General features: G+C 28.5%; 1 protein-coding gene across 5 annotated transcripts; it reads left to right on the top strand.

The window, feature by feature from the left end:
* Positions 1–250: 250 nt before the first annotated feature.
* Positions 251–17,479, top strand: Lim1 (LIM homeobox 1). 5 transcript variants are annotated; one of them, XM_074253716.1, is made up of 8 exons: positions 251–379; positions 3,818–4,007; positions 8,975–9,207; positions 10,945–11,148; positions 12,981–13,222; positions 13,315–13,600; positions 13,795–13,980; positions 15,920–17,479. In XM_074253716.1, exons 2-8 carry the CDS (start codon positions 3,835–3,837, stop codon positions 16,039–16,041), a joined length of 1,446 nt encoding a protein of 481 aa, XP_074109817.1. In that variant the 5' UTR covers positions 251–379; positions 3,818–3,834; the 3' UTR covers positions 16,042–17,479. The 5 variants fall into 5 exon arrangements, with proteins under 5 accessions (XP_074109817.1, XP_074109818.1, XP_074109815.1 ...); XM_074253717.1 differs by having other exon boundaries at positions 10,924–11,148; positions 13,315–13,591; positions 13,816–13,980; XM_074253714.1 differs by having other exon boundaries at positions 10,924–11,148; positions 13,315–13,591.
* The last annotated feature ends 4,589 nt before the right edge of the window (positions 17,480–22,068 follow it).

Below are 22,068 nucleotides of genomic sequence, written 5' to 3'. Positions count from 1 at the left end.
CGGGAGTTGAATTATAAAAAAAAAAAAAAAAAAAAAAAAAAAAAAAAAAATAAGTAAAATCTGTAGTGCGTGATCCGTGCATTGTGAGTGGACCGCGTGTCGGATATAACTGCAGTAAAGGTGGGTGCGCTGGGGCCCTCGGGACCGTTTGAAAGGTTCGGGTTAGTGGAAGGTGCTCGTATCAGTGGTCCCTTAACCGCCGAGAGAGTGGGGGTGGGGGTGGCCGCTGCCGCGGCTGGGGAGGTGGAGGGGTACGGGGTTGCTGGGGCCGGGGGAGGTGCCCCTGGGGTCACCGCGAGCAGCACCCCCCGATTAAGGGAAGCCACTCTTGGAGGCTCCCGTTGTGCCCCCCTCGCTCTCACCCAGGCCCATAATATTGGTAAGATACCCAAATTACTGCCAATTTTACTCCCCATTCATTCGTTCAACTTTTTCCTTCGTTAAATAATTATCTTATTTTGTTTTAAAATTTTTTTTACTTTTTATTTTACATGGACGAATCGAGTCTCAATGATATTCAAGGAGATAGTGGGTTGTATATAATATTAGGATTCTCATTTGGTTGTTTAAAAAATTTTATACACAAAAAAAAAAGAAATTTCTTGAACCAAGAAAATTTTAAGGAAGACCGAAGTTATTTTGGAGCAAGAAGAAATTTTCTTGGCTTGAAAAAATTTAAATTCCTTCAAGAAATTTTAACTTCATTCAAGACTTTTTTTCTTTTTGTGTAATATTATAGAACACGAAGCAAGTAAAGATTAATATTATATAAATTTTTTAAGTAATGAATTCATCCGGATAGACTTTTCATCAAAGTACTTAGATGATTCTGTTTAACATAAATTATATTTTTTATAAATCAGATAATGAAGGGTATTATTACATTCGTTTGCGTGACAGATTTTAAACGATATAAATTAATTCTACTTTGTGGTATTTATAGATACATAATCTGAAGTAAAGAATTCATAGAATATATGATTTGGAGTAAATATTTAAATGCAAAATTTTACATTTAATTGTCTGACAAAATTTTTTTTAAAAGGTGTTGTGTTATAATTATTTAAATGAGTACAGTTTTGTACTAGAATAATACTAGAAAAAATTAAAAAATTTATCACGATTTTTTACAAAACACAAGAAAAAATCTTGGAAGAAAATATTATTTTAACTAAAGTAAATAAGCTCTTAAATAAAGAAAGTGTTTTTTTCTCGATAAAATTTATTTATCAGCAGGGAAAGAAAAAAAAATAATCATAAAGAATCTAAATCCCTCATTTCAGAAACGTATCATTCAGAGGATAAGAACATAATCTCCTTCGTTTGCCGTGTATATTCAAATATGCTGTATAGTTGAGCGCAATTTCCGAATACTTGCATTATCGCTTAATTTTTTTAGAGTGTACTATTATTCAATTGAAATAAAAAAAAAAATACATATCTCAAATAGAAGTTTATAATTATATCATTTACATATTTGATTTCAACCGAAATACTAAAATTACAAAAATTCGTCACTTTTGATAAATTTCAAGTATTTATACCGATCAACTTTTTCTTCCAAATATTATTAACGACCTCGTTGAAAATTTATATCGTTATAACATTTGAGTACATACCCACAAAAGATCATAAACTTTCTTAAGCTGTATTTTGCATGTTTGCATTCTTCGATTTTTATTTCAAGGTTGCTTAGGATATAATGCAGTAGTCTTTAACGTCCATTGTTTTTTCACTGTAACGCCCAAAACAAATTTATTATGATGACGTTTATACAAAAAATGCAGATATGTTGAAAGCATATGTAAGCTCCTATTTATGTTTTTATAAATTTCATCGATTTATATTTCGATCGTAGACTAATTTGAACCATTTGACCAAGTGAAGAAATTTTATAAACCCTCACAAAAAAAAATTTTGCGTTAAAAATTTTTTTGTTAAATATTTAACACATTTTTGTGTAAATTTAATATTTATTGTGCTAAATTAACACGAAAAAGTGTTAAATATTTAACACAAAATTTTTTACTGTGCTTAATAAATTTAAAACAAAAAAATATTATTAAAATCATAAAATTTTATAAAGAATATTAATCGAAATACGTAAATATGGTTTCACCATAAAATCCAGCTTAAAAATTCGGGGACTAGTGTAAAAGGTCGTGATTCGCACGATGGAGGATGCCGATAAAGGGGAATATGAGGGTTAACAAGCAGAAGGGGTAGTTGCTCGGTTAAGAGCGCCGGTAGCACGAGAGTAGCTCCGCCCATCAGAGGAAACCGCGAGAAACACACGAAAGTATCGAGACAGAGAAAGAAAGTGTCTAAGTTTGCTCTAGAGATAGAGCACAGAAGTACAAAGTGACTTTGGAAATAAATGAAAATAATAAAGTAAAATGTACTTGAAAAATTAATACACTGATAAAAATAGAAAAACACGTGAGAAAGTAAACATTAAAAAACTTTCTGACGATATTAAAATAAAAAATAATTTAACATTGTGTTAATAATTTTTTAATTATTTATTAAAAGTATTCTTTGTGTATTATGCTCAGAACAATGCCACTAAACTTTATAATCTCTTAAATATCAAATTATTTATTAGTTAACGTTATCCGAATAAGTCGTATAATATTTAATATATTTATTATTATAATTATGTGAGTTATAATTTTTTATGCAAAAAGTCATTTGATATTGTGAATAAAAATGGGTAAAAATTAAAATAGATCCATAATATATGGAATATATAAATAAGCATATTATTAATTAATTTGAATTAATATGTATCTATATCATTTAAAAACAAATCAATCATTTTAATTTAGTAATTATAGTTTTTTAGTGGAACTATTCATTAACTAATAATAAATAATCATTAATTACCATTATAAGTCAATTTTCATATCTTACTTTTTTTTGTTTTAAATATTCACATTATAATATAATTTTTATTAAAAGAATATCATACCAAAAATAGTAAATATTATTATTATTTTTGTTGCTTATATAATTGATATAAATTTATATATGGTAGATAATTGGTAGATAAATACATGTTGTTTATTTAATGTTTTTGCAATATATGACAGTGGTTCTTGCATCATATTTGATTTCATCAACTTTGCTAATTTATAATTTTAATAATTTGAAAATTTCTCAAATTTTACACTTTGCTTTATTTTTTATATTAGTTTAATACTTTTGTAATATTTTTAATGGTGGATATATGGATATAATAATTCTATATTAAACTAAATTGAATGTCAAAATGAATAGAACACTCAGTTAATTTGAATTAATTAATCAAAAAATTTTAATTAAAAAAATACGTATTATTTTGTTCAAATAAGAAAATTAATTTTGTTTTTCTCGTTCTACATTTAATCACTTGCTTAACAAAAAAAAAAAAAAAAAAAAAAAAAAAATTTAAGAGCTTATTTTGTCTTCTTTTCTTCTTCTATATTATTCTTTGATATAAAAATTATGCAAATGTCTCAACACTTTAAGAAAAATGTGATTAAGACAGCTTTTGTAGTTTGATGAAACTGATCGATTTGATACGAGATACAGGCGATATGTTTGAGTAGGAACAGATAGTATATATTGATGACATGTGTCTCATCAAACAGTATATCAACGGGCTTATTCATATGAATATGTTAATAAATTGATTTTTTAATAAGGCAGGATGTTTTTGAAAATTAATTTTTTTTTTTATTAAAGTCAAATACTTGTATAGATTTTTATTCCCACCTTATTAGACAGTAGTATAGATTTTTCAACCTCAAATAATATATAAAATTAATGTTTACAGGGAGGTGTGGTTTGGCAATGCTCCTGTCGTGTGCAGGGTGTAAGAAACCAATAATGGACAAATTTTTTCTTAATGTTTTGGAGCGAGCGTGGCATGGTGACTGCGTAAGATGCTTCGATTGTGGAACCGAGCTTCAGGAAAAGTGTTTTTCCCGTGAATCAAAATTATTTTGTCGGAATGATTTCTTCAGGTAATTAATATTTTTTTTTTATCAAGCTATAAACCTTATAAATCACACAACACTGCGCATAAAATAAATAAAGACACATTGAATTAATTTAAGATTGCTTAAAAGTTTCGAAAAAAAAAAATCGTAATAGATATGAATGATGAGTAAAAATAATTACGCGCCTTATAATATATAATCTTTGGGTGATTATTATTAATCAGTATTACATTCGCTGAGAATCAATTAAATTTTTTGCAAGTTATATTTTTCTCATGCAAAGGTCACAATTTATATTTTGATATTATAAGAAAAAAAATTATTAATAACCTTTGGATTATCATTTTTTCTAATCTTAGGGTGTCAGTTTCGCATAAAAAATTCAGCGATATATTTTCAGATAAAAAAAATAAATTTTTGGTTTAGGTATACGTTTTTTAAATTTAAACAAAAAAATATGTTAACGAGAATTGTAGAGTTTTGATGAAAATTACATTTTTAGATTGAATAGGCAATTATAAGGAAAATATTGTTTATTTTTAAGTGAAACCTGGATAAGTTAGATTTAAAGGGACAAAGATTTTTTTCTGAATAAAAAATAGAAGTTTTTTTAAATATCCGACGTTCAGACAATTATTCTAACTAACAAACAGAAAAATTATAAAGTGTAATATTTTAAATTATTTATTTATTAAGTTTCCAAAGTTTATATTTTTTTTTTTTTTTTTTTTTTTTTTTCAAGTGACAGGATTGCTCCCTGTCAGTGTACTAGAGTCCTTCTGTTCTACTTCTCGTCTGATCGGACGAGATGTTGAGAAGATGTCCATTCATTTTAAAATTCATTCAAATAGACATGAATGTAATAAAAAGTAAATTTAAAAGATTAAAAAAACAATCCATTAAAAAAGTGAAACACTAAAAATACGGCGGAAAGGTAAGAAACGATAACCGGTCGCGTGAAAGACTTATATATATATAGTTAGCTCGTAAATAACCCCGCAATTCACAGCGCGAGAAGTAACTCTCAGCGTTTGGTTGTTTCTCATATACACTGGACCAATATATATGATGTGAATTTTTAACTCAAAGAGTCGAGGTGAATTCTCAAGTCAAAGTCGTATTGACGTGAACGATGCGATTGTGTTAGTGTAGAACCAAACGCAAAACGCACGATCAACTGTTATGTGTAGTTTGCATGCATGTCTGCTATATTAGTTATAAATATAAGTATAAGTATAAGTAGTACTGTATCTGTATAGGCCTACCTACTCGCACACGTCGTAACGTTAACGTTGCGAACTAAACGTGGAAATATAATAAATGTACCATGACGCTGGCTCGTGAGAGTCAAGTCCGTTGGGCGTGACGGGTACGCCAGAGAGTCGAACTAACGCCGTCTTCCTTTCCAGGAAGGTCTAGACATCCTCGGCTATGGGGATTTGTATATGAAGACAACATTTTTACACTGACCACTTTCAGAGTGACTATGTGTTCACGAGAATTTAATGTATTTCTTTAAGAGTAATTAATCTCCTATATTATGACTTTTTATTTATGATTTAACGAAATAATGTTCATTTTTTTCTTTAACAATACAGACTTTGCCTTAGGGAATTTATATTCTTAATTAGTATAGTAATTTTGCAGTTCTAAAAGTTTGATTTTGTATAAAAAAAAAAAATTTACTTGATTCAAGAGAATATTTTTGCTCTGTCCTACAGATAATTTTGATCGTGAATTTCTTCTTGAATCATGAATATTTATACTTCACTCTAGAATGTCTTCATTTCCATGCATTTAGCATGTAGTTGGCTGAATTTTTGAATTTTTGAATTTTAGAAAAATAGATAATAAGACAATTAAATTTTCAAAGAGCAGCAAAGACTCAGAAAGAAGAAATTGATATAAAAAAAAAAATTATCCTTATGAAAAATTACAAATTTTATTTTATTACCGAAAACAATTGTACAGGAAAAATCAATTACTATCTATTTTAATTCAAGCCGAACAACTAATTTCTGAATGAATATTATTCATGGCAAAAACAAAAGCTGATGAAAAGAGAGCCATCGAATTTCCCGGCTTTTTATGTAGTACCGAAACAAAAGCTTTATCTCGACGATTCAATAAATTATGAATATTAATATTAGTAATTTAATGATTCGAACTTAAAAATATAATAAAATGTATCATTTATGTATTCATGAATTCTGTTTTCATCTCGGATGTATTATATAAATTACGCAACATAAATTAATTTAATTTTTTTTCTGTATTTTGATTATTAATCGCAATTATATTATAATTAGTAGTTAAATCAAAGTATTTTTATTAGTATGTTTATTAATATTTAATCACCATTATTTTTTTATAAAAAAAATAAAGAATTTATCGTTTTTGGGACTTAAGTAGGAATTAAGCGATGGGATGACAAGTGCGATAATTTATTGCTCATCATTTTTTTAGTTATAGTTAAATATACTTTCATAAAAAAAGGACAATTTTATTTCAAATCTTACCAGTTTTTTGATAACTATTAAGAATTGACATTGACAAATTTTCAGGACAAAGGAGACAGAGAAAAATTAATTTATACTTTTTAGTGCGTTGTAAAAACGTGATAAATTGATCACATGATTTAATTCCATTACTATTTTCTTATTTTTAGTATTTTATGAGTAAATTTTCGTATTTGATTTTGAATACTTCAAATTCTTTGAGTTAAAAATAATTTTTATTATTAAAAATTTTCTAAAACTCGCTATTGGAGTATTGAGCCGTAAAACTAAAATAAATACATAAAAGTAATCAACCTATATAAGTCAACATATTTACATGCAGTTACATAGATTTTAGTTTTGAAGTTAACGAATAGCGAGTTAAATAAAATCAAACTCTAAAATCTAAAGTTTACTTTAGTACTAATAAAAAACTTACACATTACCTTCACATACTTCACGTACTCGCTATCGTGAATTGGTAGAAGCAAATGAAAGGCATTGAATTCACGGGTTTAGTTCTTTGATGAATTTATGTTAGCGTATATGTTATTAGCTCGCTAGTCAGTACATTTATGATGAATGTATATTATCCTTACGTGTTCTTTGAGTAGTGATAAACAGAAAAACTCACATATATATATATATATATATATATATATATATATATATATATATATATATATATATATATATTTTATAAATTTATAAGTAAGAAAATTATTGTGCACAAGTCATTTATGTGAGAAGTAATGTAATATACAAAAATGTTCGGGGACCTAAGTGAGAGAGAGTGGGACAGAAGGACAAAAAATACGAGACACGTACGAGAAACCGTGAACGCTGGTCCATAACAAATCGTGCTCGATCTCTTCCCTTTTTTCTGGTTTTTTTATGTAGTATCTTATGTTCCACATAGATTTTTTATTTTCAGCTAGAAAAATATCTACGGTTTATTATTTTCAAAAATTTTTTTACCCACTTAAAATTGTTTTTTTTTTTATTTTTAGAAGAGTTCAGAAAAAGTTCATCAGCTTAGCTCTGAATACTTTTACTTTTTTTTAACCTTATAACTTTATTTCAATTTTATTTTAGTCTGTTTTGTTTTTGCGTCTGGACTTAAGAGTTTACTAGGCTATTTCTTGCCTTCGTCTATTAGCGATTTATTTTCACGGTCAGCCAATATACGAGGTAGAAAAGGTTTTCGCATATGAAATTCAACTTTGAATGAAAATAAAATAAAAGACTGGAAATATATATATATATATATATATATAATAATGCAGTTAATATATGTGAATGAGATGAGAAAAGAATAAGAAGAGAAAAGAAAAGAAAAAAGAGTAAAAAAAAAATAAAAAAAAAAAAGAACGGAAAGAAATAAAGCAGGGTGTAAAAAATAAAAAATTTTTAATACTCAGTGAATTTACTGTGAGAATGGGAGTAACTAATTGCTATAATTAATTAAATAATTCCTGTAATTAGGCGAGTTAGGATGGAGTCGCAAACGCAAAATATGCCTTCAGGATATATATACTTTCTACTGTAAAAAAATCAAAGCTTCTGATGATGCTCCTCTATAATATATGTCATCAAATCCCGTGCAAATACCTTTTCTCGCCTTACAATTTCTAGATACAATTTTTTTACCATCGAGATAATTACACCTTCTTTGTATTGATTATTATGATAATTCTATAGTGATTATTTTTTAACTTCTATTTACACTGGCAGGTTATTATAATTTACAAAGGTTATATTATACCAAAACAAGTTGTTGAAATATAAATAAATATTCCATGGCTTTCAGTGGTCAATGTTTTTTAAATTTTCGGTCGAATTGATTGAGAAACGTCATCGAAAAATTCATTAATAATTTTTTAATGACATTGATTAACACAGAAATCTAATCATTGTCAATAATTGAGAAATCCGTCAGAATAATGTATAAAAATACAAATAAAATTATTAGAATCTAAATTAATCTTTAAGCAACAGTGAATGACTCTTTTTAAAAATTGAAGAATAAAATTCAGATTAATATAAATTTCGAAATATTACCAAATTATTAAATTCATATTTTTTTAAATATTTTATCATATCATTCCACTTTTTTTTCGTCTTATTTATGTCCAATATAATAATGTTAATTTATTAACATCTAAATTAATATAATTAATTATAAATAATTTCAATATACATCATTATTAGTAAGTGACAATCATCGATAAACAGATTTATTGATTTGTTTGCATAGCCGTCTAATTTTTTTGTTGACAATAAAAAAGTTCTTAAATAATTTCATAATAATAAAAATAGTAAATGAGCTATGAGATATAAATTAACACCTGACTAGCAAGAATTTATACGTGTAGATGCACATGCAATCAATGATTTATTATCATATATCTACACTTTCATTTAATGAAATGACACAGTTGAGTATTAACTGTACATAATAATATGTATATTTATTTTTATTTGTTGCCACAGGAGATATGGAACAAAGTGCAGTGGATGTCTTCAAGGCATAAGCCCCCAAGACCTTGTGAGAAAGGCAAGAGATAAAGTTTTTCATCTAAACTGCTTCACCTGCCTTGTTTGTCGAAGGCAGCTGAGCACTGGCGAGGAGCTCTATGTCCTGGACGACAACAAGTTTGTCTGCAAGCAAGACTACTTGTCGGGAAAGCCCCTGCCGGACGCCCGTCACGCTCATAGTCATCATGGTAAGTCATCCGTACGCGTATCCACGTGGAAACGAAACGCCAAGAAGTCACTCTCAAACCGCGGGATTAGGAAACGCTTCAGCGACTCGTTAGATATTTTTTTTTTTTTTTTTTTTTTTTTTTTTTTTTTACGATATTATTCTTCCTTGAGACTTTTTTTTCATCAGTTCAGAGTTATGTGATTTACGTCTTACTAAATTTGAAACAGGTCCACTTCAAAATCGAATATTCCGTACAGTAGACTATATCCCACCTTGACTATTAAATAAATTTATAAATTTTCAAGTAATTTGTTTAAATAACAATCAAACTTTTATTTTGTGAAAATGAATTTATTAAATTATAGAAAATTGGTGGGAATTTTTAAAATACGTCAAGTAAAAATTAAAATTCTTTACTTGTAAAATATTTTGAGAAAAATTAACTTTATTAAAGAGAAAAATGTTGAATCAAGAAAATTACTTTGAGAAATTTCTTTATCTTAAATTTTATATTGTTATTATTACACAATTCTAAAGACAGAATGCGTAGTTAATACGCATATAGATTTCATGTAGTGTTTGAATTTTTTACATAACTGTTATTAAATTTCAAGTAGAAATATTAAAATTTTTTATGTCTTAACAAAATAAAAAATATTAAGAAATCTATAATTACCTTTTTTGATTTTGATTGTTTACTAATTAATTGAAAATATTTAAAGATCAAGTTAAGAAAAATCATTTAATTTCGTCAGTAACTTTCACACTATTTTTAACAGTGTCATAGCCGAATATTTATAGAAATGTATTCCAACTCTTCAAATTGAATAGCATAATATACATATAGAAAAAATAAATTCAGAACACAACGGTACAACGCTTCTGAAACTAGGGGTAGATGGGTACGGTTGTTGTCCTCTATTTTTTTAGTGAATTCTTTAGAGCAGAATAATATATAGAATGCCGGGTTGATGTCAGACAAGCTGTGAAAATATACGAGTGTATCGTTGGTCGGTGGTGCATCAACATGTCACAGAGCTTAAAGGATAAGAAGGACATTAAAGTGCACAAGATCTCGTTTTATTCTCACTTCTCGGTGTTTATATTTAATATTATTCTTTTAAGGAAGATGGGCATGGAAGTATGCGTGAAAGAGAGATAGACTCTCGTCTAGTCAGAATTTATAGTAATGTACATATATATGTATAGGCTGTAAGTAAATGCGTGTGAATATCGGAGTGTATAAAAAATAATACTTGCAACGTTATTTTATTTCACCGTCTTCGTCTTGGTTTGATCTCTATACTCGATGATTTTAAGAGGTTTTGTAACTGTGAGACGAATACAAGGGTCGTTATGTTACACAGCGGGTTCTCTTTTGTCGCATGCCGACAGTCGGCCACGAGTAACCACAGCCAGCTCGGTCTACTCGTTCTAGAAACGCCCAAGTAAAGACGTTGGCCCATAACTAAATCAAAAGTATAGTCATTATTTTTTCCATGAGTTTTCTATGAATCGCCATAATCCATTTTTCATTTTACTCTTTATTTCATCCAGTAAGCTCACTCTTTTTTAATCTAAGCGTTATACCAAATATTTTCGTTAAAGTATTATATCTGATGAAGAGCGTGATGCTAAATATTAAGTGACTTTAAAATTAACTGTAAATTTAACAACAAAAATTAAAAAATATATTTTTAGTTAATTCAACACTTTTGTCGATGATTCGTAAAAGAATCGCCGATTTTGCCCGCAGGTGGTGACTCCCTGATGGGCTCAGGCTCGGAAGACGAGGACGAAGATGGAAGTAATCACCTTCATCATCACGAAGGATTGGGTGGGTCACATCTTGGACCACATAGTTTAGGTCCGGGTAGTACGGGTGAACAGAGTGTCGGGCATGTCAGTGACCTACCTCTTGGGAGTGATTCCTGCAAGCAAGAAGACTCTGAGGATCTTGGTGAGTTAATAAATTCGATTGATTATTTTTTTTCTTATCTGTAAAAATATCTGTAGCTGGAGAATAATTTATTTGCTCAAAAAAATATTTAGGAACAAAATTGAGACTTGGAACAATTTGGAAAAAATATTTTTTACCGAATTTTCGAGTTACTGTTTTTTTACCCATCCTCCTTTTCTCTAAAAGCATCATTATAATTCTAGTAGTAAAGAACAAAAAAGTATTGCTGCGTAAATTTGAAAACAAACGGGCATACTATACCATGGAGAGTGTATCAAAAAGCGATTATAACCATCCGACCATATAATATTTACAAAGTATATATCTTACGGGCGAGCGACTTATTATCCACTTTTTCTAACTGGCTCTTTTATCCAAGGTAGGGTAGAAAAAATGCTGACAATGGTTTCCGCACTCTTTTTTTTTTCTCTTACAGTCGCTTTATATATATTTATATATAATATACATGATAACTTTCTGCAGTATGGTGAGTATCAGTATAGAATTGGGGATTTGTTAGTATAGTGTTTGGTAGGTGCTCTTCATCCGCTCTAAGTACGAGGGTATCTTCAAGGGGTGTCCTGGTGTACGATATGACACTGTCCAAACATTTTCTTTGTCCCGTGGTTAAGACCTCCCTGCAATCGCTCGATATGTACAAGATTATCGCGGTATGCCCTATAGCTTTTAACTCGCTCTCTTTATAGTAATAATGCTGCAGGGGATATTATGTAATACGTATACAGGACCTCCCGACTCTTCTGATTTTTATACCGTCAATAATACGCGTCGATGGGTAACGGATACATATACATTGCGAAACAAAACATTGCGGGGTTAAAGATCATGGGTTTTAAGACAGAAACAGAATAAGAGATCGAGTACCTGCTGATCTGGGTATTTATACATCTAATCTATAACAGTAGAATAAGAGTTCTATTAATTTTTGTAACTATTAAAAAATTTTTTTCAACACATGGTAATAAACGGAGTCTTATTAAATCTTTATTAAGTAAATTTAATTCATCAAAAAATTTTTTTAATTCTTTCTAAATTATTGATAAAAAACATTCAATTTTTGCGTATAATTATCTTAATTTTGAGTCAAGAACATATTTAGAAAAATAAAAATAAATCATAGGTGTTTCAAAAAAATTTCTGTTTGCTCCATAACAACTTTAGATCGTCCTAAAAATTTTTTTGGTCCAATTAAATCTTTTTATTCTGTGTACAGGGATGTTATTAAAACATAGGAAAGTAAATATATTAGATCTATGGATGAAAAATATGTATAGGAAACATCAGAAGTGTAATTAAATATGCACATCAGAAAATAAGATAAAAACATATTTACAATAAATTTTATAAAAACATACTCGGGAAATTTATCGACTTTTATGACGATATATATCTTTTAATCGATAATTAGTTTGATAAGAAAGCTAATCACTGAAGCTTATCTGAAGGATGAATAAAAAATTTATAAATAGTAATAGATTTACAGTAATTCATTACTTTTTATATGACAGTCGGACACACAATATAGTCTAACAGATAATTAAAATGACAAACTAATTTTTCAAGTATTTGATCTTATATTATCGAGCTTTTAATGGGTAAAAATATTTTTTCACATGAATTTAATGTATATTAATTTGGGCTATTGTACAATTTTTCATCGGGAAATCGACTAGATGGTGATATCGAGAGTAAAGTTGCCGAGTATTGAGTATTGAGTTTCTTCGCGTAAATTAATTATTTCTGTTCTTAAATTGAATTCTAATTGAAAATGAAATCAATTAATAATTTTGGTCTGTTTGTTTTGAAAACAGGTTCCCTAGATGGTGATCCTGAAACTAGAGATAGTCAAACAGAAAACAAAAGTCCTGACGGTGGTGCTGGTGGAGGTAGCGGCGACGGTGGTGCGGGATCGAAGCGACGGGGGCCAAGAACTACAATAAAAGCTAAACAATTAGAAATATTGAAAACGGCGTTTTCTGCAACGCCAAAACCAACCCGGCATATAAGGGAACAACTTGCGAAAGAGACTAGTTTACCTATGCGAGTGATACAGGTATTTTTTGCTCTATAATTTAAGAAATAAAAAAATATAAAAAAAATTTATTTAGTCAGTTGATCTTTGAATTGACAATTAATTATTGGCAGGTATGGTTTCAAAACAAGAGGAGTAAAGAACGGAGGTTGAAACAACTTACGACAATGGGAAGGAGTCCGTTTTTCAATGGGTCTAGAAAAATGCGCGGATTCCCATTGAACCTGAACCATGGAGCTCTGGGAGGAGACGATGGTCCACCACCAGGATTCTCGTATTTTCCAACTGATAAATTTGACTTTGGATATGGGGGTCCTGTTCCATTTCACCATGAGTTCTTTGGAGCACATGGCCCTCCGCATCCGCATGGACCGCCGTTTGCTGGTCCAGGTAATCCCAGTGAGTTGGCAAATTGATTGAATGCAAAATCATTTTTAATGAATTTTCTTATTAATTCCAAAAGTTTTTTTTTATTTTTTTTCGTTTGTTATCTTGATTTAATGTCGATTACGTTTTATTGGAAAATAAAATTTTAAGTTGAGAAATGGCAGGGTATTCGGAGATGGAAACACGGTACGATATTCTCTGATCAGTTCCCAACTTGTTTGTGACAGGTCTCGACCCTGCCAGTATAGGGGGGATGGCGGCAGCGGCTGTTACGGGGGAGTATCCACCACCAGGCGCTGCGGGAGGCCCCCCGGAATTTCTCACGGGACCTCCGGGCCAAGGACCTCAACCACCGTCGGGCGGCAGTCCCGGAGAGTTCCTAGCACCTACAGGTAGGCTCATCACTAAAGATTTCAACAATCTGTATCTTTCTTCTTTTTCCACTTCACCTTTTACATAAAAGCTCATTAGACATGCCGCTAAAACTTTTATAACAGTTTTTTTACTGTATATATATATATATATATATATATATATATATATATATATATATATATATATATATATATATATATATATATTGTAAATTATTATAATGGTCTGTGATACAACTGCTGAGTAAGATCTAGGTCAATTTTAGCTATAATCATTTGTGGATGTAAATAATAATTGTTCATACGAAAATAAAATATTTAATTGATAAAATAAATTTTTTTTTTTAGAATTTTTATGCAAAATTAGAAGATGTACAATGTCAGAATATTTTTAATGTAATTATTGTTTTACTTTCCATCGCCTAAACTGATAAAAAATTAATTTGATTCAAAATTGTCTTAGATTAAGAAAAATTTTGCTTCAACTTTTTAGTTTATGATTTTTTTCTCTTGAATCGAGTTTTTTTTTTTTTTTTTTTTTTTCTAACAATGAATACATTTAGCCAATTATTAAAATATCTTGTTCCAACTGAAGAATACCAGACTTGTGTATTTATCGACACATATATTATCCAACATAACGTGTTGAGGATAGCGGCCCCCTCATCCGGCTCTATAAAACATATATAACAGACTGAACTCAGTAATTAGTACATATAATAAAATTACATCGTCTAAAAATTACTAACTTCAAAAATATTATTCTATTGCAATTAATATATCTCGCTTACAGATTTCTTTGTTATATAGGTATAATTCTTACATGAAAAATAAATGTCGTATCATTAAAAAATAAGGTCACTATCATCCAATAATAAATGAGAGAGTAATTAAAGTAATACATTTAGATTTAATCGACTTTTGAAATATGAAAATATCTTCTTCATTAAAACCGAATGATATCTTCAGTGTAAGGTAACTTTTTATGAAGGTTTTTTTTATTTAACTTTAAAGCTAAAGTTACTAGAGTGAAAAAAAGGAAACAAACTGTAATTTATCTCTTGATTTTAACTCATGCACACTTAACTAATAATTTCATGCATAAATATAATCATCCTTCCATAAATGACTGCACAGTTTATTATTAAGATCTTGAAATGTACACGTTTATTAAAAATGCCTTTCGACAAACAAATTAATAACTGAAATAATTTTTTATTGTTCAGCTGTAAAAATTTTAAATAAAAAACAGAGAGAAATTTATTGCAGTTCAATTATTTCTGTCGAAACTTGTGTTTTCAATCGATGTCAACGTTTTAGAGCCTTTGGAATAGCTATCCGATTATTATCAGGGTTCTAAGTGGAAATAATGTTTCATAAATATTGAGTGAATCGATTTAGATTGTTTTACCACTATAAATCGCTTCCATAACAATTAAAATTGATTAACAAATTAACATTGGTGATTAGACGATCGTGTCATAATTTAAAGCGAACCCAGAAAAAAATAATTCTCTTTCAAAAAAATGTTTATAAAGATATTAATTATTTTGAGCGAAATAAAATTTTTGTAAGTAAAAAAAAACTTTCTAGTTTTTTATAAGAAAAATTTTACTTTAATTAACGACGACTATTTTGATCTTTCTTATTAATTTTTTTGATTCAAATAAACCTATTTTCCGGTATACTACAATCACTCATTTAAAGATAAGAACTTATAAACTTCAGAAGCGAATTAATAATCGAATAATAATATAATAAAAGAGCTGTAAAATGAAGCAATAAATTTTTAAAACCAACAATTTATGGCTTATTAGAAAATTTTTATTAAATTTATCCCTCAAGACATTAACATCCGAACGAAGTGTTAATAGCGATGATTGTAACGATAGTTTTAATTCGAGTAGCCTATATTGTTAGATATTTTATAGATCGATTATTACTCTAAAATTTTCAGGTGGCGGGCAAGGTAATCCTGGTGGAGGTGGTAATTGTGGCGGTCCCGGTGGTGGAGGAGGCGGTGGCGGTGGCTTTCCTGAACAGCAACACCAGATGCAAAGCGAGGGCCTCGTCTGGTAGAACAAGTTTATGTTTAATTAATCTTATCCACCGTAACATCCATTCGGACTCGATTGTGCGGTATCGATTGTGAGCTGAATCTCAATTTAACAGTATATTGCTAAATATTACAATACAATAGTATAAATATAAACAAATATAGTTAAAACAAATTGATTTAATAAATTTGTAATATCAAAGAATATACTAGTAAATGATAATGATAATAATCGAGTCTGATGGTCAATAACTGACAATTTAATTCCAGTTATAGAAGAAAATCGCATAGCAATTAGTTTTTTTTTTTTTTTTTGTTTTGTAAAAACGATTATTACAAATTCAACTATTAGTTTAATTATTATAATTATGAGTTATTATTTACAAGAATTATGTATAATCATTATTATGTTAATTATTATTCTTATTATTATTGTTTTTATTATTATTATTATTGTGTACAAAATTCAAAAATTATCCTGTCATGTAATATGTTTTCTTGTTGATTATAATATTAAATGTTAATTATCGCATAAAATCCTGTAGATAAAAGCTTTTTTTACACGTGCAATAATTAATAACTGCACTTGAAACCAGATAAATAAATAACAGAGAAAATTTATACACAATTATACAAATATACATAAAAATACACATAAATATATACATAATATAAATAAATGTTTATGTTTATATATAAACTAAAATAATATTAATTAAAATTTCCGCGCGTTTATTTAAAATTTTAAACATCAAATCACGTACTACCGTAAAGACGAATTAATCATGGATTATATTAATTAAACCGGTTTTATGAACGAATTTATTTAATAAATATTATTTTGATTCAAACACGTTGCTTGCACATTAAATATATTTTCGATGACATATATGATAATAGTTGCGATGCTCGAACAGCATCTTTTTAAATGTACAAACAACTAATTATTGATATTGACAATAAAAAAAAATTTTTTTGGTTTTTCATGAAAATACCGTAATTATTATACACTTTGATTTGTTTTGTACAGTATATAATATTTTTTGTGATTATATTGCATTAAATTACTTAGCGCATCCTTGATTAATATGTTTTAACGGTAATCTTATACAAAATTGTACTAAATTGCCATAAATATGAATATTAAAATAATGATAGAACGTTTGTCAATAAAAACTGATGCAACGGCTATCGATGTAAATATATGTATGCTGATGATGATGATGATGATAAAGAAAATGTATTGAAAGGTCAGAAGAGATATAATGAAGTAAGGGAGAATAAATAAATAAAGATATATGAAAGAGTATATATTAAATAAAATACTTTTTGTGTCTAAGTGATAAATGTACAGATATAGTATCATATTCATACTCTCGCTACTATGCATTGCGGTTAAAAAATATAATAATAATAAACCACCTGGTATTTCCGTAAAATTTTATAGTTGTCTAAAAGCATTTTTTTGTTCTTATCCTTTTTTTTTTTTTTTTAAATATTAAAATATTAAAATATTAAAATATTAAAATATTAAAATATTAAAATGTTAAAATATATTGAAGGTAAAGTATATAGACAGTAAGACAGATATTGAAAAATAATAATTCGATTTCGGAAGAAAACATCGGAAACTATAATTTCCGAATGACTCTCTAATTTGATACAATTTAGGTCTTCTTCCCTTTATATCCTCCGAGATTTCTGTGGTCTCAGTTTTAAAAGTCCCCTTGCTACGTAGTTACACGGTTTATTACCGGATGTGATTATTTCTCTCTCGTTTTATCATTCGATTGTTACTAAATTGAGATAGAGAAGAAACGTATCGTAGTGGCGTCCCATGTGTATAAGCACCCTGCGTGCCCCAACATATAGTTACTATGTCTATACCCATACCAAACTTTAGTTTTGGACATCTGGTGAATTCGATTTTGATGTGTTTTCGCCCCGGGCAACAATCTTCAATGTGCATCAACAAAAAGAGTATCAAGCAGTTTCGACTTGTTGGGTATTGAGTTTTGAGTATTACCTACAGACTTAACAGATACTAGATAGATCGATCGATAATAGTATAGCTTTAGTTTATACATCGCCACTTTTAAAATTTATTTTCTAAATATATTTACTTAAATTTATCAAACATATGTTCCATTTATTGCATTCATATTCTGTCTATGTATTTATTGCAATTTCTTTTTTTTCAGTTACAAAATTTTATTCTGGTTAAAGTTTTTTGTATTTATCTAAGTAATTTTGTTTAATAAAAATTAAAGTTTCAATAAAACACTAATACAAAAAATCACTTCTTTAAAAAAAAAATCTTGAACCAAAATATAATTTTTAAGATTTTGATTATTTTTAATTCAAGTATATTTTATTCAATTCGAATATTTTAAAACTATATTAAAAAATTGCATTAAATGCAGTATAAAATTTTTGTAAAAATAATTTATTTAGCTGATTATTTTTAATATTAAATTAGTGTTCAAATTATCGGTTACTTTCCTTCTTAATTGTAGGAAAAAAAAATTCAATTAATTTTATTTGCCTAAAAAAACTTTTTAAATAAGTGAATGAATCGAGCTGGACATAAAAGAGTTTTCATTGGAGATGTAAAAAGGGGTGATGGTTTATTTTATAGAGTAACTTTTTTGCAAAAGTTCAGATCGAGAATAGGATGGTATCTACTGAAGGAGGACGACAGATGTGAACCTGCCTCATGCACCCGGAGGGCGTCTACGAGAGTTTAACTCCCTTGGGAGTCTTGCCCGGACAAACTGTCCCTTGGGCTGAATACATATCTATATATATATATTAGGGTGGGTCAAAAAAATCGAATAATTTATTTTTGACTTTATACTCTGAAAAATAGGTTCGTAGACACCTAAAAAGAATTCTCTCCAAGTATAAGCTCTTAATTATAACGGGAAGGTCCTCCGCTTTGCGGGTTTCTATTTTTTTCGAATAATCAGATAAAAAAATTTATATCTCGCTTCCAACTGCTTGGAAAAATATTCCGTGGCATAGATTTTGTGAGAAATTGAATGCTTTACAAAAAGGTCTCTTATGACTTTTTCAAAAACTCAACCGATTAAAAGATATTCATAGTTGAAGTTTGGCTATTTTAAGGAAAATATTCGTTTTTATTATGAATTTTATAAGTCGATGAAAAAAATTATTTCGGATTGCGGAACTCATGATTTTGTAGGAAATTTACTGCTCTACAAAAATGGTCTCTTATGATTTTTTGATTAAGTGAAGCCGTTACGAGATATTCATCGTCAAACATTAACGAATATCAATATTTCCAGTTTTTGATCAATAATTCGATAAATTTTAATTTAAACTATGAGTTTCAGGAAAATTTACATAAATTTGAGTTTCGATCGATAAAGAAATGTTATAAACAATTTTTTTAAATATTGTTTTCAGTCTTGAGCTTGTTTGATTGCATTAAAACAAGAAATTAGAGCATTTTTTTCGACATATAGCCAATGATTAGTTTAATTTGAAATGAATGACATATTTCTTTGTCAAATTTAATATGAAAAGTATTGAATCAAGTGAGAAACAACCAGTATTTAACTTTTTTATAGATAAATTTTTTATTGAATTATCAATTGCAATATAATTGTCTATATTTTTAACATAACAGTACGCTATTACTATAAATAATTTCTTTTATTACAATTTGGGAATGTTTTTGATGTTCTTTGACAACTTGTAATAAGTACTGGAATTGTTCTTCATTTTTGTCAAGCATTGATTATATTCACTGACTAATGCAACAGCTCGCTCTGCTGAATCATTGACAACTTTTAGTTGTTGAAAGTATTCTTTATTTTCGAGATAACTCTCATTAGTAGGCCATAATTCAACATCGACATCAAGAAAGTCATACGGTAGATCGAAGATTTTGAAAAGATTTAATGACTTTTAGACACAAAGTCACTCAGAGTTCTCTGCGCCAATGAATTCAAATCTTTTTAGCAATTACAAATCTTTTAGCTTTAGAATCTGTACCTTCACGAGTATTAACAGCTTCAACAATACTTTTTTACTTCTAATGGAACGCCATCGTCAAACAGTGATAAAATGGCAAGTTCATCGCTCAAATACCATAAGTGCGAAATCATTTTTTCACACGTAGCTGAAGAAATCAAAGGATTGATATGTTTGTACTCCAATAAATTTTTCATAAACTGCAAGTCATGATAAGCAGCAGTTGTTGCAGAAGTTGATGAAAACCAAGCTTTTAAATACAATGTGACTATAAAAATACAGAAATGACGAAGACCATGCAATTCTTTCTGAGAGAGTTTGAATTCATCTCTGAATAGATACATTTTCAAACTATAAATGGCCTTAGCCATCCATCTAGCATGATGAACAGCACCAGGACGTTTGAAAGAAATCTTTTCTTGAGGCATTTTCCAAGGAAAATCAATGATAATTCCAATAATTCTTTATCTAACTTATTATAACATTTCTTTATCGATCGAAACTCAAATTTATGTAAATTTTCCTGAAACTCATAGTTTAAATTAAAATTTATCGAATTATTGATCAAAAACTGGAAATATTGATATTCGTTAATGTTTGACGATGAATATCTCGTAACGGCTTCACTTAATCAAAAATCATAAGAGACCATTTTTGTAGAGCAGTAAATTTCCTACAAAATCATGAGTTCCGCAATCCGAAATAATTTTTTTCATCGACTTATAAAATTCATAATAAAAACGAATATTTTCCTTAAAATAGCCAAACTTCAACTATGAATATCTTTTAATCGGTTGAGTTTTTGAAAAAGTCATAAGAGACCTTTTTGTAAAGCATTCAATTTCTCACAAAATCTATGCCACGGAATATTTTTCCAAGCAGTTGGAAGCGAGATATAAATTTTTTATCTGATTATTCGAAAAAAATAGAAACCCGCAAAGCGGAGGACCTTCCCGTTATAATTAAGAGCTTATACTTGGAGAGAATTCTTTTTAGGTGTCTACGAACCTATTTTTCAGAGTATAAAATCAAAAATAAATTATTCGATTTTTTTGACCCACCCTAATATATATATATATATATATATACACATAGTATTAATTTGGAAAAAAAAAAAAAAAAAAAAAAAAAAAAACGCGGTTTCGGAATGAATTCATTCCAATAAAAATAACTCAAATAATAAAAAAAGTAAGCTACTTGTTTCAATATCGATTTGCAAATAATTGTGGGCGTCAGTTACTAAAAATGGAAATTACAATCAAGATATTATCAATATTCGTGATAACTATGAATGAAAAAAGAGGGAATGGGACTGGATGTCTGGAATGGAGAAAAAGTTTACAGGAAGGGGCCAGTGGTCTTGATCCAGAACAAGGAACCCCTGACGGGATAACTACGAGGGGTGAACATGTCATGGTTCAACGCGTTCAAAACTCACGTGCCAGTATACACGTGTCCACCAGTGTTTTCTGGCCCAGCGGTAAGTTACCCCATTCAACAGTAAAGACACATAAGTGTAACATGTATACAACGTTGTACTGCTTCTTATTACAATACCCAGATACTTGAAACCTGATAAATCAGCGTGCTGCTATTTGAGTACTCTTTAAAAATTATTCGCTTTGTTTAACTATTTGTCCTTTAATCTAGGTCCTATTTATTATGTATTGTACTGTGATAGAAATGGTAGTGTGATCATCAAAGAGAAATAATTTTGAATCAAGAAAATTACTTTTAAGAATTAGTTTCTTGGTTTCTAAATTTTTTTATGAGCTTTGTACTTCTGATTAATAATTATTGTGACTTCTTTCAAAGTATTATCTTCAATTGATATTATTAAATAAAAATATTTTGGTCTTTTTTAAGAATTTAATATAGTTTGTTAGTTTAAAATTTTAGCTCAAGCTAATAATATAAAACCAAAATTATTTTTAAATTGTGAAAAATTTTTTTTAAAATTTAATTCCAATTTTTGAAATTATCCTTGCAGTGAAGAAAAAAAAAATGATTATTCAGACAAGGATTTTTAGGCTTAAAAATTTGTTCAAAAA

This window comes from Cotesia typhae, unplaced genomic scaffold, assembly GCF_013202065.1.
Source record: "Cotesia typhae breed Kobodo isofemale line unplaced genomic scaffold, CoteBio_Ctyphae scaffold_13, whole genome shotgun sequence".
Classification (NCBI taxonomy): Eukaryota; Metazoa; Arthropoda; class Insecta; order Hymenoptera; family Braconidae; genus Cotesia; species Cotesia typhae.
This window is presented reverse-complemented; position numbering and strand designations above follow the sequence as displayed.

What these genes read in the sequence shown, in the direction of transcription:
- Lim1 (XM_074253713.1), top strand. Translation starts at nt 3,835, where the DNA reads ATGCTCCTGTCGTGTGCAGGGTGTAAGAAACCAATAATGGACAAATTT. An exon ending in TACCTATGCGAGTGATACAG is followed by an intron (nt 13,223 to 13,314) that starts GTATTTTTTGCT and finishes AATTATTGGCAG; the next exon opens with GTATGGTTTCAAAACAAGAG. An exon ending in TGCTGGTCCAGGTAATCCCA is followed by an intron (nt 13,601 to 13,794) that starts GTGAGTTGGCAA and finishes TTCTCTGATCAG; the next exon opens with TTCCCAACTTGTTTGTGACA.